Genomic DNA, 15,749 nt, shown 5'->3' with positions numbered 1-15,749 from the left:
GGAGGTAGCTTATCTAGGTCATGTAATAGGGCAAGGTCATCGTCGGCCTTCCAAGGTTAAACTGACCGAAATAGACAACTTCCCGCAACCACGCACCAAGCGGGACATGAGGTCATTCCTTGGCTTGGCGGGTTATTACCAATGATATATCCCGCGGTATTCCGAGATTGCGAGTTCCTTAACGGATGCTCTCAGAAAAAGAGAACCCCAAACGGTAAAGTGGGATGACGCAAAAGAAAAAACATTTAGTATGCTGAAGAAAGCACTAACGAGTCAGCCAGTGTTGAACGCGCGCGACTAGTCTTAGCAATTCATTCTTCAGTGTGATGCCAGCGACAGGGGTATGGGGGTGGTGCTTTGTCAAAAGAGAAATGACGAGCACGACCACCCTGTACTGTACGCCAGTAGAAAGCTTTCAGTTCGTGAGGTAGCATACAGTGCATCAGAAAAAGAATGCGCCTGCGTAGTATGGGCGGTGCAGAAGCTAGCTTGCTATATTGTTGGTTCAAGGTTCACCATAGAGACTGACCACTGTCCCCTCACCTGGCTGCAGCCCATGTCTACAAAAAACGGCCGTCTTTTGCGCTGGAGCTTGGCTCTTCAACAGTACACCTTCGATATTCGCTACAAGAAGGGTAAGCTTAACGGCAATGCCAACGGTTTGAATCGTTGCCCCTAGAGTAACAAAAGCCTCATGCTCAGCCGGGTTTCCGTGGCATTTTTACGTTCGTTCATACGTTTTTTTTTCCGAAGTGTAGTCGATTGTTAGCTGATTTTAAAGACCACGTCTTGACGCTTTCAAGAAATGGCTGTTTTTGCGTTCAAGGGGGGAGGCCGCGCGTAAGGAATGGGAAAGGTGTGGCGGGTTTTCTTTTTTTTTTAAGCCTGGTGTATCTTGGAGGAGAGGGGCCTTGTGCTCGCTGCTTTGTGGTTGTGGGTTCAGCACTGTTCTGGGGTGATTGCTTGCCCACGCAGGGGACGAAAAGTTGTGAGACCTGCTTGCAAGACGACTTTCACCGGACCGGACCAGGGAGAAAAGTCACAAAAGCGCCACGAGGAATGATGACAACTCCCAGGAATCTACCAGCTACGAACTAAGGGTTCGTCACTTCTGAGGGGAATTCTGCTACTGAAACGCCGATCCCTCGCACAGCGACTGCTGGCCCCTACGCGTCGGGATCTTCCTCCCCCGCCGGAGATGCTGTTACGGATGGCGTCTAGCACCTCATGCAGAAAGGACTTTCGCCCACCATGCCTCGTCGAAATTAAGCGTGACTTCCTAATTCGCCATGGCCATCTCGAGTGTCTGCCGGTCTGGCGGAAGCCCCGCAGTGTTTTCAGGCCTCTTTTGTGTGTGTGTGTGTGTGCGACTTTCGAGGGACCCTTTCCTCGAGCTGTCAAGCTCTACAGGGGAACTTCCGCGAACCAGCAACGCCCAAAAGAGCAGGACAAGCGTCTGCTCTTTTTAAGAGCCTATTTAAGTGGCTCCGATATCTACTTTTTTAGATCACTTCATTCTCTTATCATCTTTCACCAGCCTTTGAATAAACCGCGCAAGTTTCGCACTAGAAATCGTCTCGTCCTCGCTTGGTCGCCATGGTCTACCGAATGCCTGCAGGCCGCCGACAACGCCACGCTACCCAATAGTAACGTCGGTCGAGCTTCAATAGGCAGGGGTCGCTACAACTCGGCAGCAGTACGATACGCTACCCTGGAGTACGCAACAGTGTCCCGTGCATTGAGGGTACATTAAAGATTCCCTGGTGGTCAAAATTAATATGGCGTGCCTTACTAAGGTGTAGTAGGGGAGTAGGATAGTAGTAGTCGTAATCAAACTTAATAAGAGGTATAGATTAAGAGTAGTACAAGCCTACGTTACAACATCCAGTCAGTCACCATGATGATAAAGTAGATAAATTTTATGAAGATGTTGAATTAGCGATGAGAAAAGTGCAAACTCAGTATACTGTAGCAATGGGCAATTTCAATGCAAAAGTGTCGAAAAAGCAGGCTGGTGAACAAGCAATTTGTAACTCAATAACGCGCCTGTCAGCGTCGTACGATAGTTGAAAGCCACAAAATTAGCGCGTTGCCGAAAGCTTCTCTAAATGCGGTAGAAGCCACTCTGTCCTGTGGTCCTGCCACTTCTGAAAGTCCTCGGTGTAAAGCGCGAGTATTAGAGATCTTGGATTAATGATCGAGGAGAGCCCTATGCGATTCGGTGTTCGAATCGAATAGTCACTATTCGTAAATACAATTTTCGCACACATACTTTTTATATGTTTCAATATATCAACTGTGCGAACTTTAAACATCATTTGAGCAAAAATACGACAATTAGTTTCATCCATGAGGGCATAACATAAAACATGAAAACATACGTAAAGGAGCAGGCTACATAGGTAAAGGAGCTAGATTTGCCGGCTGTACATCGATCATTCGCGCTTTCTGAAGAGTCATATGTATGCGAACAAACTGTTTATTACTGCGATAGTGTTAAGGGCCCCGTGTCGCAGAAAATCCGGCGTCTGTGTCCGGCGTCCCGCATCCAGCGTCGACCGTTGTCTGAGGAATAATTATTCCGAACAACACGCACTCAGCCACGCATACCCAACCAGGCAGGCCCCCAGTATTGTGAAAAGAAGTTACTGAAATAATTGCATTTATCAAAGAAAAATGCGTCAGAAAAATCGTAAAGAGAGATTTACACAACCTACAGACGTGATGGCGGCGGATTGCAATTTGAATATGCGAGAAAACATAATTCTGTTACGCGGAAACTCACGCACAAACCCCTTTTAACACGATGATATAAAGTTTGTAAACAGGGATAAGGTGCCTCAGAAAGGCTGGCCAATGTTTCGATAGGAGGACCTATCTTCGTCAAGGGCGGCCTCGTCATCCTCGGCATGTTAGTTTTAAAGGGTTAGTGCAGTGACGTCACGTGCGGTTGTTGTCGGTGGCGGTTGGTTATAAAGGGAGAGACTTCAGAGGTAATGAGCGCTGTCGCCTGACGTCTGTGAGCGTCGTTCCCAAGACGAGAGGACAAGAGCGGGAGAGTGGGAAGGCGGGGAGAAAAGAAAAGAAAGAAAAAGAAAGAGAAAAAAATGAGGTGGGGGGGGACACCAAGAGGGAAAAAAAGAAGAAAGAACAAGAAAAAAAACACGATAGCATTTTCCAGCTGCCGTTTGAGGTCTGTCGTAGTAGGAGCGGCGCGGCCCCCTCGGTTCCTTGCAGACCATCAAAAAAAAATAAAGGTAACCGCAAATCTCGCCTTCGTGCACAGCGTTCGCCGCCAGCATTTCCCGGTGAACATTACGGTTACATAAGTTGCAGTTGCCGGGAAGAGTGATAAGCCCTCAGGAAACTTTGAATGCTATCGCATTCCCCCAGAAATTGAAGCTCCGTAGCGTAATTAGGTGAACAGCTATGCAATAAAGAAATAAATATGAGACCAAGTTTCGGTCAACCCTCAAGTGATGAGAAGAGAGTAATCAAGTAAGTGAACTGGGTTCCTTTCTTGCTACACGAAGAAAAACATTTTGTGAAACACTTCAATATTGATATTGTTGTTTGCCCCTTGGCGTCATATGCACCTTCTGGGACAAAATATGACATTTCGATCTCTTGCGTAATCTTCGGTAAAAGCTCAGAATCCTAAGAGAACCAATGTGAACGTTAAGTTGTTTGTGGCGACATTCAGACAACGAGGAGCTATCCTGGTCATAGCAGCTTATCTAATGTATGCGTAGCTGCACCCAGAATCCCACCGCCTTATCTCCAACGGTTGCATGTCAATAACACCAGATAGGTTCGTGAATAGTGAGGACGGGAAGGAATAAGGAGAATTTAAACTCGAGGAAGACGGCTTTCTCCACTTGCCAATCCTACTTCACTACATTATTTTCACGACATTTAAGACGTTCTGCTTGCTTTCTTGAAGTACCTATGACACCATGCCAATTGAGCCCACTTCATTTAGTGCGCCTAGAAGAATCTCCAAACAGAAATATCTTTCCAGGCGAAATAATTACTGTAATGCCGCGTCAATGTTTGCGTTGTCAGCGCTGCCACAATACTGTTAAACTTTTTCCCTACCATGGGGAATATAGGTGTTTTTTGTAGATTACGCCAGATTCTTTTTCTGAAGGAAATACTGCACTCAATATTTTATGTAATACATAAACGAAAGCACAATGAAGGCACTTTTCACGCGTGTTAGTTATATTGACGAGATGGATGCCATAAAAAAAAGATATACATAGCTAGAATCAAGATTGATCGAGAAGAAAGACGGCTAACCGAAGGCCCAGTTTCTATAATCATATCATAAGAAGCCAACAAATAATGACAGCAAGCACAACATACGGAAAATTACTTGTACTTGTAAGTACAAGTAATTTCCCCTATTTTGTCCTTGGTGTCATTGTTTGTTGGCTTCTTATGATACAATCAAGAATGTGGGATAAAATTGAACAACGCTTGTAAAGACACGCTTGTACCTACTAAGAAGAAAATGTTACAAAAATTATGAGATGTACAAAATGTATTTGTCTAATAGGCACCATCTCCTAAAAAATCAAAAATCTTTAGTGAAAAGATATTCCGCTACAAATATTTAACTGCAAGCACTACAATTGGGCGTGCCGGGCTGCGGCCGCCGATGTTCCGGGCTTGTGTCGTTGTCGTTCCGAGAGTCAAAGTCCGACGAAAATCAGCAGGCTCAGACTCGCTGATGCTCGAGCCATCGATAACATCAGCCGCAGACGCAGCGGAATTACGAGATCTGCGATCTGTCGAAGCGCACGCGCTGATCCAGGAGGCGATCATTTTTGCTTTCTAGTTCGACGACCGCGAAACTTCGGAGCGCGTTTATAAATTACCGCCTGATGGGAAAAATCGAACGGCTTAGAATATATATATATATATATATATATATATATATATATATATATATATATATATATATATATATATATATATATATATATATATATATATATATATATGGTTCTCCTCCTTCCCGAGCGATAATGCGGTGAGCCCGTGAGCGGCGCGGGAGGTCTCGAAAGCCGTGTTTCAAACCATCGTTAGCTGGCTAACGATGCCTAATGGCCGCGGTACGGAAAGAGTAAAAAAAAAAAAAGCTAGACGGTTGCTTGTGTTCTTTCTAAATTTTTAGCAACGAGAGTTTCTCCTGATCCGCGATTCAAGCTAAAAACATAGACAACGTTATGTCACATGCTTTATAAAGCGACTTATGCACGAAGCCAGCATAAATCAAACTTTCACGCCATGCAGAGCTCAGACGAATTAAACGTTTGTAAATGTTGCTATGAGCGCCCAATGAACACGCTCAAATCTCCTGGTGCAGCACATTCTGTCCATTGGGCATTCGTAGCAAGATCGACACGCGCTTAGTTCGTTGCCACGTGTTTCTTTATGTCGCATGCTGACTTCACTCGTCAGACAAACAGAGAGTTGCATAGATAGATTCGAAAGAAGGAAAGGTTATCCAGATAAAATTCTTCGGCCTGCTACTCAACACTATAGAGGAAGAAATGGGAATTGGCCCTCTGATGTTAATGATGATAAGTTCTCTCGATAAGTTGTTACGGTAGTTTAAGACGTGGTATGAATATAACGCTTAACGAAACGTGATTAGAAATTCCAACCAACCGTGGAACACGTGATCGTCAACAAGACTCGAAGATGTTTAGCGCGACGGTTTGCCTTAGGTTTGCGCTTCGGATAGATGAGGCTATCTCCGCAGATATGAGAAGTCTTTCAAGCTTTCTTTTACAGTGGCATTTCTATACAATTGAGCAAATTTTACCTACGAAGTGATACTTAGACTTGTTTATTGCTCAAGAACCATAAAGAGAAAGTAGTAAAATCGAATTTTAAAAAATTCTTTTCTACACGAGTGTCACGCGATGTAGTGGCGCATGCATACTGAACCTAGCAAAGCAAGTCCTTTTACAACGCACACTTAACTTCTTTTTTCTTGCATCGTTGTCGGAAAGGGCGTTACCCTTCTAAAAGCACAGCTGCTTATAGCTTGTGTCTGAATGCAGCAAAATTGACATTCCGCGAGGGTTTCCATATAACGTAAGAAAACACAGCTGAGGTTCTGAACTGTGGGTTTTCAAAAGCCAGCATCTCTCGCGAACCTGCGCGTCATCAATCAGAACTTTCTGCTACTGGGAACGAGATTGCGAGATCCAGAAACAGCAGCGGCGACCACGTTCTGATATCAGAGTATCGCGGAAGCGCGCTAGCACTTAGGCAATGCGCATGGTGGAAAATTCAGGTCATAAAGGCTAACCAACAGACCGCCACCAAACCACTTCCCACAGAATATGGCGTCCGTTAGGGTTGTTAAACCTGAGGAATTAATATTACGTATATATATATTTGTCGATCAACTTACCGTCAGTGGCGTGGAAGGCAAAACAAGCCCCGACAAGAATCGCATACCAGCGCATGGTCTTCGATTCACGCATTGTGCTTCAGCGTGGCCAGTCAGCAATGCGACTGCCAGGTCCGCCCGGCCGGTCTTTGACTATCGTTTCCAAGATGTGGGACGTTCTGTCAACGTTTGAACGAGAGGCGGTCGATAAAGCGTCTTCGACTCGAACGAGATAGCGCCTGTCTTTCGGCCGTTACCGTCATCGCCGTCGGAGCACCTCGCAGAAAGCCGTAGGAGCCGACGAAGTCTCGCTGCGTACCCACTTGAAAAAGACTTGGAGTTTTCAGCCCCTATCGAAGACCTCGCTATCGGCATGAACTGACGTGGCAATGCCCTGAATACGTTGGCGTAGCGCCTCACTCGCGAGTAGCTGCTCATGCGGGGCATTATGCAACCGGCCAATTCACCTGGATTTATCTCAGGAGTGGGACGAGGGAATGACAACGAGAAAGAAAGCACGTCTTGCACACTCCCAATCAGTCTGACCCGTGACGTCATGTTTAGAGCACGCAGTTCAGGTCTGGGCGTGGCAGTTTCCCTGTTACGGATGACGTGCAGCGACTGCGAAAACTGAACTCGAAATATTAAAGAGACCACGATCACAACATATAGGGCTGATTTATTTCTACGCCCGAAAGCGATAGCGGTGCCATAACATACTTAGTTGACGGCGCCGGATTGATTCTGACCACTTGTATAATAGTGCTTTAACACGCACCCAGGAGCACGGCACACGAGCATATTTTCCATTGCGCCTTCACTGGATTGCGGCCTCCGCGACTGTTAATCGTGCCCACAACCTTGTGCTGAACTGCTGACTGACCACACTCACTAAGCCTACGCGGCGCATAGCAGACAACTTGTGTCTATGCATATTTTTCGAAAACTGCGGGCGTTACTCTTGCGCACACACGGTTCAGGCCGCACTGGAGAATGCGTTCGTTAAATGCAACGGTCCCTACACATCCCGCAATCCCGTTACGTTCAAAACTCACACTATGAAGCCTCTTTATCATGGTAAGGAATTCTGGGTAACTACTAGCCGATGCGGTGCAGACAGAGCAGGCCGAGAAAAACACCAACGTAGATGTAGTCATTTCTGTGAGAGAGTGGCAGATTGTTGCTCTTGAGCAAAGGTGCTCAACAACTGGTACACATTGCGAATGCCTCTGCAGTATCGTCCATAGGTTAAGTGGCAATATATAGTTAGGACGACCGAGTCCACAGAGGTGTTCGTGACGTATTAACGGAACCACATTCTGTCATGCGCATTACAAGTCTGACTAAAGTCCTTCCGAAGAAAGCGTTGCCTGAAATTTTATTACAGCGACAGCATTTTATTACTCGAAACTGCTTTCAGCGTCCTTCTTCACCACTACGTTGACGAATGCGACAACTTGGCTGCAACAGTGTTTCGTGTGTGTACTTTTACTCTGTACGGTGTTTTTGCGTTCTGGTAGTTCCGTCTTCAACAAATACAACTCCAATCAAACCAAGTCGCAACTTTATTCTTGGTGTCATCATCGTCAAGCCGTCGTGGTGAGGCCGCCCCATCATCTTCAGCTTCACCATAAGGTGAAAAAAAAAAAAGATTCTTTGCGCTTATATAAGTGAGAAGGGAGACAGAGGGTGGTTAAAATTTATATGTAGAAAATAAGGAAGAAATAAGAAATGAAAGTGAACGAAAAGATAACTTGTCGTCAATGGGGAGCAAATCCGCAACCTTCGCATTACGCGTGTGGTGCACTACCAATTGTACAGGGACAGCCACCAATTTGTCCATTAAATTGATATTTATGCGTACTAGATCTAGCCCTGGGAGTGTCAGCCAGCGCCACTCAGATATTTATTTATTTATTTATTTATTTATTTATTTATTTATTTATTTATTTATTTATTTAGGTACCTCAAATAAATATGGACATGTGTAAGCTTTAGCGCATTAAAAAATGTTAGTTGACTTGATGTATACATACAAAGATTTCAATACATCGTGTTACAACATGAAAAGAGCGAGCGACGCATAACACTATTAAATAACGCCCGCCAGAGCCGCTTTAAAATATCAGGGTCGCTGTTGTTTACAGCATCTACGGCTAACTTGCTCCACTGTTTTGCCGTTTGAACGAAATGAAGGCATATGCGCAGAAGTGTGGGCATGTGACGGATGAACAGCATTTTGTTGACTGATGCGAAGCGATAGTTGATGAGCGGGAAACATGACGGCGGGGTTAATCGACGAGTGATAAAATTTATGAAAAGTGGATCGAAATACTGCGGCGGCATTCAAGACTGATAAGGTAGGCCCGGGATTTTAGTGTGGTGACGCTAGTTAGATAAGCGTTTTCTGAATAAATGAACTTTGCAGCATGATTTTGGCCCGATTCCGACATGTTTGAAAGGTTCATCTGATGGGGGCCCCAAATGGCGCTGGCGTACTCTAGTTTCGGTCATACCCAACGTTACTCCCCGCCCGCGCGGTTACAGCCGCTGTCGCCACTTCTGTGACAGCCGCCAGATGGCAACGCTGTTTCATCGGGCTCCGCTGCAGACGCCTCGTAACAGCCTTCAGCTCGTGCAGACGGGCAGTTTGCGCGTGTTTCACGCTCGCTGGCGTTCTCCCTTGTATGAATTGGTGATACCACGAGAAAGCGGTATCCACCTACAGCAATGAGATTTATCGCGCCAGTTCGTTATTACTGAAAGAAGGGTAAACTGCACGAAAGGAAGAAACGCACACAGCGAAGCGCAGAAGCTGCGTTTCTAAATGTCGTGTTTCTTCCTGTCGTCTTAACGTTTCGCGCAGTTTAGGCTCACGAGCCTGAATATCTGGCCAAAGTGCGTGATTGTAGGATGATCATCCCCACCGAAGCTATCTCACCACGCCAAAGATGCGCTACAAAAAGAAAGATGAGGTTGGGCTTTGTACACGCAAGCCACAAAAGAATAAGAAAAGAAGTCTGATTTTTCATTCCGTGAAGATGGTTAATCAGCGAAGCTGAAACGTGCGGCCCCTGTGTTTATCACTGGGTTAATCCCGAGGGTTCATTAAAGTACTTCTCAGTTATGAGGTTACACACACAATCGGCTGCGACGGAGAGAACGACGTCGCTGACGGTATGCCCGCAGTTGTCGCTTGCGTTCGATGTCTCGAGTTTGCTCGGCGGCGTGGTTAGCAGCCTTCGCCTGCGATTTGCCGCTTGTGATTCTTCGAAATTAAATTTCTCCAAAACTAGATCTTTCCGTTACGTAAGACCATGAGTGGCTCATACTCCCTTAGGCAGTGGCTCATACCCCCGTAAACGCGGCCTCCCCATTATACCATTACGACGACAGAAGTGAAGTGAAATTCTACGGTGGAAAGATGAACGGCCACGCAGCCAGCTGTGGAAGATGACGACGAACGCGGGAGCAGTGGCACGAGCGCGTGCCGTTGATTTCGCAGAGAGTTCCCGGTCGGCACGAGGAATCGCTCTGTTTCACGCCGAGCGAAGCGTCGCATTGCTGGGAGCACAGAAAAAGTGGTGCGCCGAACTGTCGACATCGTTCCGATAGCGGCCTATGCAGCCAGGTACGCAGCACGTCGGCATGGTCTGCTGATATTCTTAAGAAACTCGGCCAAGGCTACAGTTCCACGGATGGCATGCTTGCTGAAATTTGCTGTCAACGAACTACAGAATACACCAACGCTGCACCGCATGCTTAGTCCGGCACGCGTAGCCGGCTAGTGAGGAGGTGAAGCCGGGCACGACTGCAGCGCCACGAAGGCGCGGGCGGGTGGCGGTTCCGCGCAACGGCGCCGAGTTTTAAAACTGAAGCTAGTCTAGTAACGTTGGTCGTACCAGCGTTTGATAAGCAAGTATTTTTACAGGGTCATGATGCCGGTTACGACGTAAATCAGCGAGGGTGCAGTTAGCATCATTTGTGATGCTAATTATGCGAGACGACCACATAAGATCGTGAGATAGGCAGGTACCAATATGTTTATGATTGTAAGGAAGATATTTGGGAACCGTAAATTGTGTAACGTGCTATGCAATACGAGGACCGACATTGGAAGGGAATGAATGCAGTTTTGTTTTTGTGTTGAGGGACATCAACTACATGTCGCACCATTTTTGGCGAGATACAACGGGTAATGCGGCGTCTAGTCCATCGATTCTCGCATAGGTCGGAATATGATCACTTCCATGGGTTTCAATACCAGTGAACCACTGCACGCTCAAAGTTGGGCAACGTGACACCAAAGTCAAGTCAATGCAGCTGCTGTATGTTGTTCCTCGCAGAAATGTCGGGCTTCCGTCATTTAGAAGAGACTGGTTGTGGCCTGATGCAAAAGATATTAGCGACCTGCCCCTAGAATTTATCCTTCAGCTTCCCCATATATGGTGGTGAGCGTTGAAGTCCCCTGTTATTATCCAAGGACCGGGAGTAGCAGCCATAATATCTTCTTGTCTTTTTCTATCAAACGGACTTGCTGGGGAAAGGCAGACACCAATAAGAGCAAAAGACAGCCTTTTCTTTTTCACAGTAACACAGGCGTATTGGTTACCGTCGTGTGGCGCTGCGGGCTGGGAAAAATACGCAAGCACCTTGCGAATGTGAACCAGAACCTTACTACTACGGACACACGTGTTTGAAACAAAAGGTTCATATCCTGATAGTTTTATGGAGGCTGAGAAGTTCGGTTCACAGATTACTAGTGTAGGAAAGTGGTTTTCAAACATGAACTGTCGAAAATCCGAACTATCTGACCTCAGGCCTCTCGCATTCCATTGGAATATGGAGGCACTTCTGACATCATCCCAGAACGATCGCTGTTGTTGTCGATGAGCCATGGTTCTGCTGTAGAAGTTCTCAAGCAGTGGACTTCTGAAGGCTCGCTCTGATTTCGCTCAGTAGGGGCATGTAGCCTCGGGATTGCAGGCCAAGCATCAGTAGCCATGCTGTTCGATGCACCTTTGTCCTTTGAGCTGACTGCGTTTGGCCTGGGCGGAAGAGTGGGTGGTAATGTACGTGGGTAGCGTTCTGCAGAGGCTTTGAAAGCTCTTCATCGACGTCGACATGATCGCCATCGCTTAATAGATGTTGCTGCTTCTCGGTGAGGCACTACGTGTCTGCCAAGGCCTTCCGCGGAGCGGCTCAAAAGCAGGAACCATTATAATGGCTCAAGACCATACGATCACGACTTACATTAGCACCGACACGCTTAGGGCCAATGTTCGTCATGTTTCACGGATGCAGTCAAGCTCTCTTGCCTGCCTGCCAGAACGACGACCACAGGCGTCCTTCTCCAACGAAGTCAGCATCCATCGTGCCTACTTACCATCGGGCTTCACACCCTCAGCACGTTAGACCTCAGTTTCGTGGTGTTTAAAACAACCTCAAGTGCATCTTACGGTACCAGCGATAAGAAAGAAGACCGACCTGCCTATTTGGCCTTGAAGCACGCGGCTTTGGATTGTTTGCACACTTTCTACTTTGGCCGAGTCCACATATATACGGATGACTCTTCCACTCAGTCTGAACCAGCTCCACCGGCGCAGCGGTTATACCATCACGATCAATAAGCATTCGATACAAGGTTTCTCACTTGACAACATCCACCGGTTCAGAGCTTGTTGCCCTCCGAGGTGCCGTTCATTATATTAACAACCAACCGGCTAATCGGTGGGCGATATTCTGCGATTCGAAGGCGGCCTTACAATGCCTTCTGTCATCTCTTCGTCGCGGGTCCTGTGAACAACTCCTGTCGGAGATACGAGAAATGCACCATCATATGGTCACGAAAGGACACGACGTCGTGTTTCAGTGGCTGCCTGGCCATTGCGGTATCTCCGGCAACGCCCTCGCTGACGAAGCTGCTAGGAAAGCACCCTTGTTTCTGCACCTTTATCGCGGACTGACGCAGCCCAACACTTAAGCAAGCTTGCGCACCGTATGACACTGGAGAAGTGGCACACCTGAATTCACGCAACATCGTCGATTGCATTCCCTCGATCCATCTATGCAACTGTAGCAGTTACCAGGGCTTCCGCGTAATGAAGAAACAATGCTGTGCCGCTTACGCTTGGGCGTCGCATTCGCCAATGCATATACTTTTTTGATTGGAATGGCTGATAGCACCGAGTGCAATGCCTGCGGTGTCGAGGAAACTATAGAAAATCTACTGTGCTACTGCCCATCTTTTGAAAATGAAAGACATTACCTCTGCACAGCTTTCAATCAGTTAGATAGAAAGCCGTTCACCTTGAACAAGATCTTGGGACCATGGCCTCACATATCGCTGCTACAAAACGCCACAAAAGTGCTGCTGCGGTATTTGAAAGCTACCGGATTGAGTCAGCGTCTTTGATCCGGACTGAGTGACCGAATGATATCCCCAGTGGACTTTCTATTCTTCTTTTAATCTTTCCGTCCCCTTTTCCCTTTCCCCAGTGTAGGGTAGCCAACAGGGCTCAGTCCTGGTTAACCTCCCTGCCTTTATTTATCATTTGCTCTCTCTCTAAATATTGAAAAGGAGAGGGCCAAGCAGGCTCCCTTGCGGCACTCCTATCCTTGTGTTCCTTAACTGAAAGGAGAGGTTATTGACGTGTGTAAACTGAACTCTAGAGTTTAGATAAGATCTAATTAAATCAAGGGCACCGCCACGAATTCCAGAGTTAGTCAATTTATTGAGTAGAAGTTCATGATTAATGCAGTCGAACGCGTTCGTAAAATCTGTTAATACTGCAAGTGTGAGCAAGCGCTCTTCGATGTTCTTGAGCATAAATTCTTTTTCATCCAACAGGGCAAGCTGTGTTGGCTGGTGCTTACAGTCATACAATAGGGAAATTGAAGAACTGAAGGGAAATTGAAGCAGCCGCAATGGCTTCCGTAGACATGTTCTGCTTTTATGTGCAGGTTAGTCCATCCGAGTCCCCCTTTTCCAAACGTTATAGCAACATTACATTGCTGCTATCACCACGCACAGGCTGTTGGCCCCAATCGTTATTGATTGCGTTCATGTTTGTAAAATGCTCTTGCTCACTGAGGACGCTGAGCTTAACCCTGGCCCTGTTGAAGTACAATGTTGCAAACAATAGAACGACATACTTAGCCCATATCTCAAATCTGTCTTAGCATTAGTAAGATCTTGATGAGGGCTACTTGGTTCATATTTAGAATTTAGGTTAAACAGTGCGAATAAAACAAGGACACAAGTATCTGTGGTATTTGTTTCCTTGTGTCCTTGTTTTATTCGTGCTGTTTCACCTCAGTTCTGTCACTTATACATTTGTGCATTGCACACACTAAAGTGTACAAACATTATTCTGTCCCCGTTGTCATAGATAGGGGCAAGAACCTTGTCAAGCTGCAAAAAAGCAGCTTTTAGTTCTTGTCCTAGTGTTCATTTTTTTGTAAATGAATGAATGCTAAATAAAGATTGATTGATTGATTGATTGATTGATTGATTGATTGATTGATTGATTGATTGATTGATTGATAAGCACTTCGACACTCGTCATGATAATCTCATCAAATCAATTGATGAAGTGAAGGAACAAGAAAGAATATTCGATTCCAAGATATCTGATCTTACATCAGAATTAACTGCTCTTGAGGGCAATGTAAACACCTTGAATATATTCATGATTACTCAAATTTAGAGCAGTTGGTGAGTACAGCAGTTAGGAACAAGAGTGCTTTCCTACAAGCTCGGCTCGACGATCAGGAAGACCATACTCGAAGGGACAACTTTATGCTCTACGGCAATAAAGGCTCTGCTACAGAGACGTGGGCAAGCGCGGAAGTAAATGTTCGCAAGCTGCTTTCCGAGACGTTCAATCTGCTGTTGTCAGATGAGGGAATCGCTCGTGCGCAAAGACCTGGGTCGTTTATCCCAAACAAGTGCATGCCCATAATTTATTTATTTATTCGTTTGTTTGTTTGTTCATTTATTTTTATTTGTTTATTTAAGGTACCCTCAGGGTCATATGACATTAAAGAGGGGAGTGGTTACAGGGTAGTAGTGTAAACCAAACAAAAAAGTGCCGTCAGTTCTGTTAATACAATGACTCTCCTGATTATACAATGTTAGTTAATGTTTCGCGGAAAAGTTTCTTATCGGTGATGGCTACGATACTTGAGGGAAGGTGATTCCATTCCTGAGATGTACGGGGGAAGAAAGACTGAAAGAAGAATTTCGTGTGACATGAATCAATTCCGGCCTTACTGCTATGATCGACGCGGCTTGAAATGTAGTGAGGCCGCAGGATGAAATCGTCGTGAAGCGTGGTGTGATTAAAATTTTTATGAAATAGCGAAATACGGGTAATATTGCGGTGGTTAGCGAGTGGACTAAGGGCTAGGTTAGTTTTCATTAAGGTTATACTCGCAGTATGGTTATAATTGGAAAGAATGAAACGGGTAGAGTTATGTTGTACTAGTTCAAGTGACGTAATGAGATTAACGTGACTGGGATCCCATATAGCAGATACATATCGAAGTTTCGAGCGTATTACAGTCTTGTAAAGCTGTAACTTTAAAGTAGTCGGTGCTTTGAAAAAGTTAGGCCGTAAGTACCCGAGCATGCGATTAACAATGTTAATGACGTACTATATATGAATGGTACAATTTAGGTTATATGTTATGTGTGTACCAATGTATTCTTGTAATATTTTTAACAGATTTTTTTTCTCTCTTGTCGTTTATTTCCGATGTAGAAATTGTATAATATATGACATGACTCACTGTTTGCCACGATCCTACTATCCCCTTTTCATGTTTTGTTAGGAGGTCCCCTGACAGTTGTTACTTCGGGACCTCCGAATGTGTACTTATACCCGTCTTGTATTTGATTTTGCCAAAATTTATATGACACGACAAAATCTAAGGGAACGTTGTTCAGATGGTAGGGAAAGAGATAGAGAGAGCAAATGACAAATGAAAGAAAGGCAGGCAAGATGGTAGGTGCTATAGGAGTACAATTAGATCTGGGTACGCGCATTATTTTGCATTTGTTAATATTTATTTCCATTATACACTTCCCGCACCAGTCATCTATATTATCCGGATCGGCTTGGAGCGTTATATTATCAACAGTGCTTTTAATTTCCCGGGAGATAACACAGTCACGTTCGAACAGACGTAGGTTAGAAGATATTTTAGCGGTCAGATCATTATTATAGATAAAAAATAATAGTGGTCCCCGCACAGACCCTTGTGATACACCCCAGTGAACTTGAGTGAGCGGAGAGTTACGACCGTAGCAGTAACAAATTAGAAGCGCTTAGTA

At 45.5% G+C, this 15,749-nt stretch overlaps 1 protein-coding gene across 1 annotated transcript in view; it reads right to left on the bottom strand.

Annotated features, from left to right (window-relative positions):
* The window catches only part of LOC142585949 (uncharacterized), a 101,634-nt gene extending 94,887 nt beyond the window's left edge, over positions 1-6,747 (bottom strand). Inside the window, exon 1 of the mRNA XM_075697079.1 lies at positions 6,434-6,747. Within this exon, the coding sequence (XP_075553194.1) occupies positions 6,434-6,506 (73 nt within the window). The 5' untranslated portion in view covers positions 6,507-6,747. The remainder of the gene's footprint in view (positions 1-6,433) is intronic.
* Between the last annotated feature and the right edge of the window lie 9,002 nt (positions 6,748-15,749).

This window comes from Dermacentor variabilis, chromosome 6, assembly GCF_050947875.1.
Source record: "Dermacentor variabilis isolate Ectoservices chromosome 6, ASM5094787v1, whole genome shotgun sequence".
Classification (NCBI taxonomy): domain Eukaryota; kingdom Metazoa; phylum Arthropoda; class Arachnida; order Ixodida; family Ixodidae; genus Dermacentor; species Dermacentor variabilis.
Note: the sequence above shows the minus strand (reverse complement) of the source record. Positions and strands in the feature narration are given on the sequence as shown.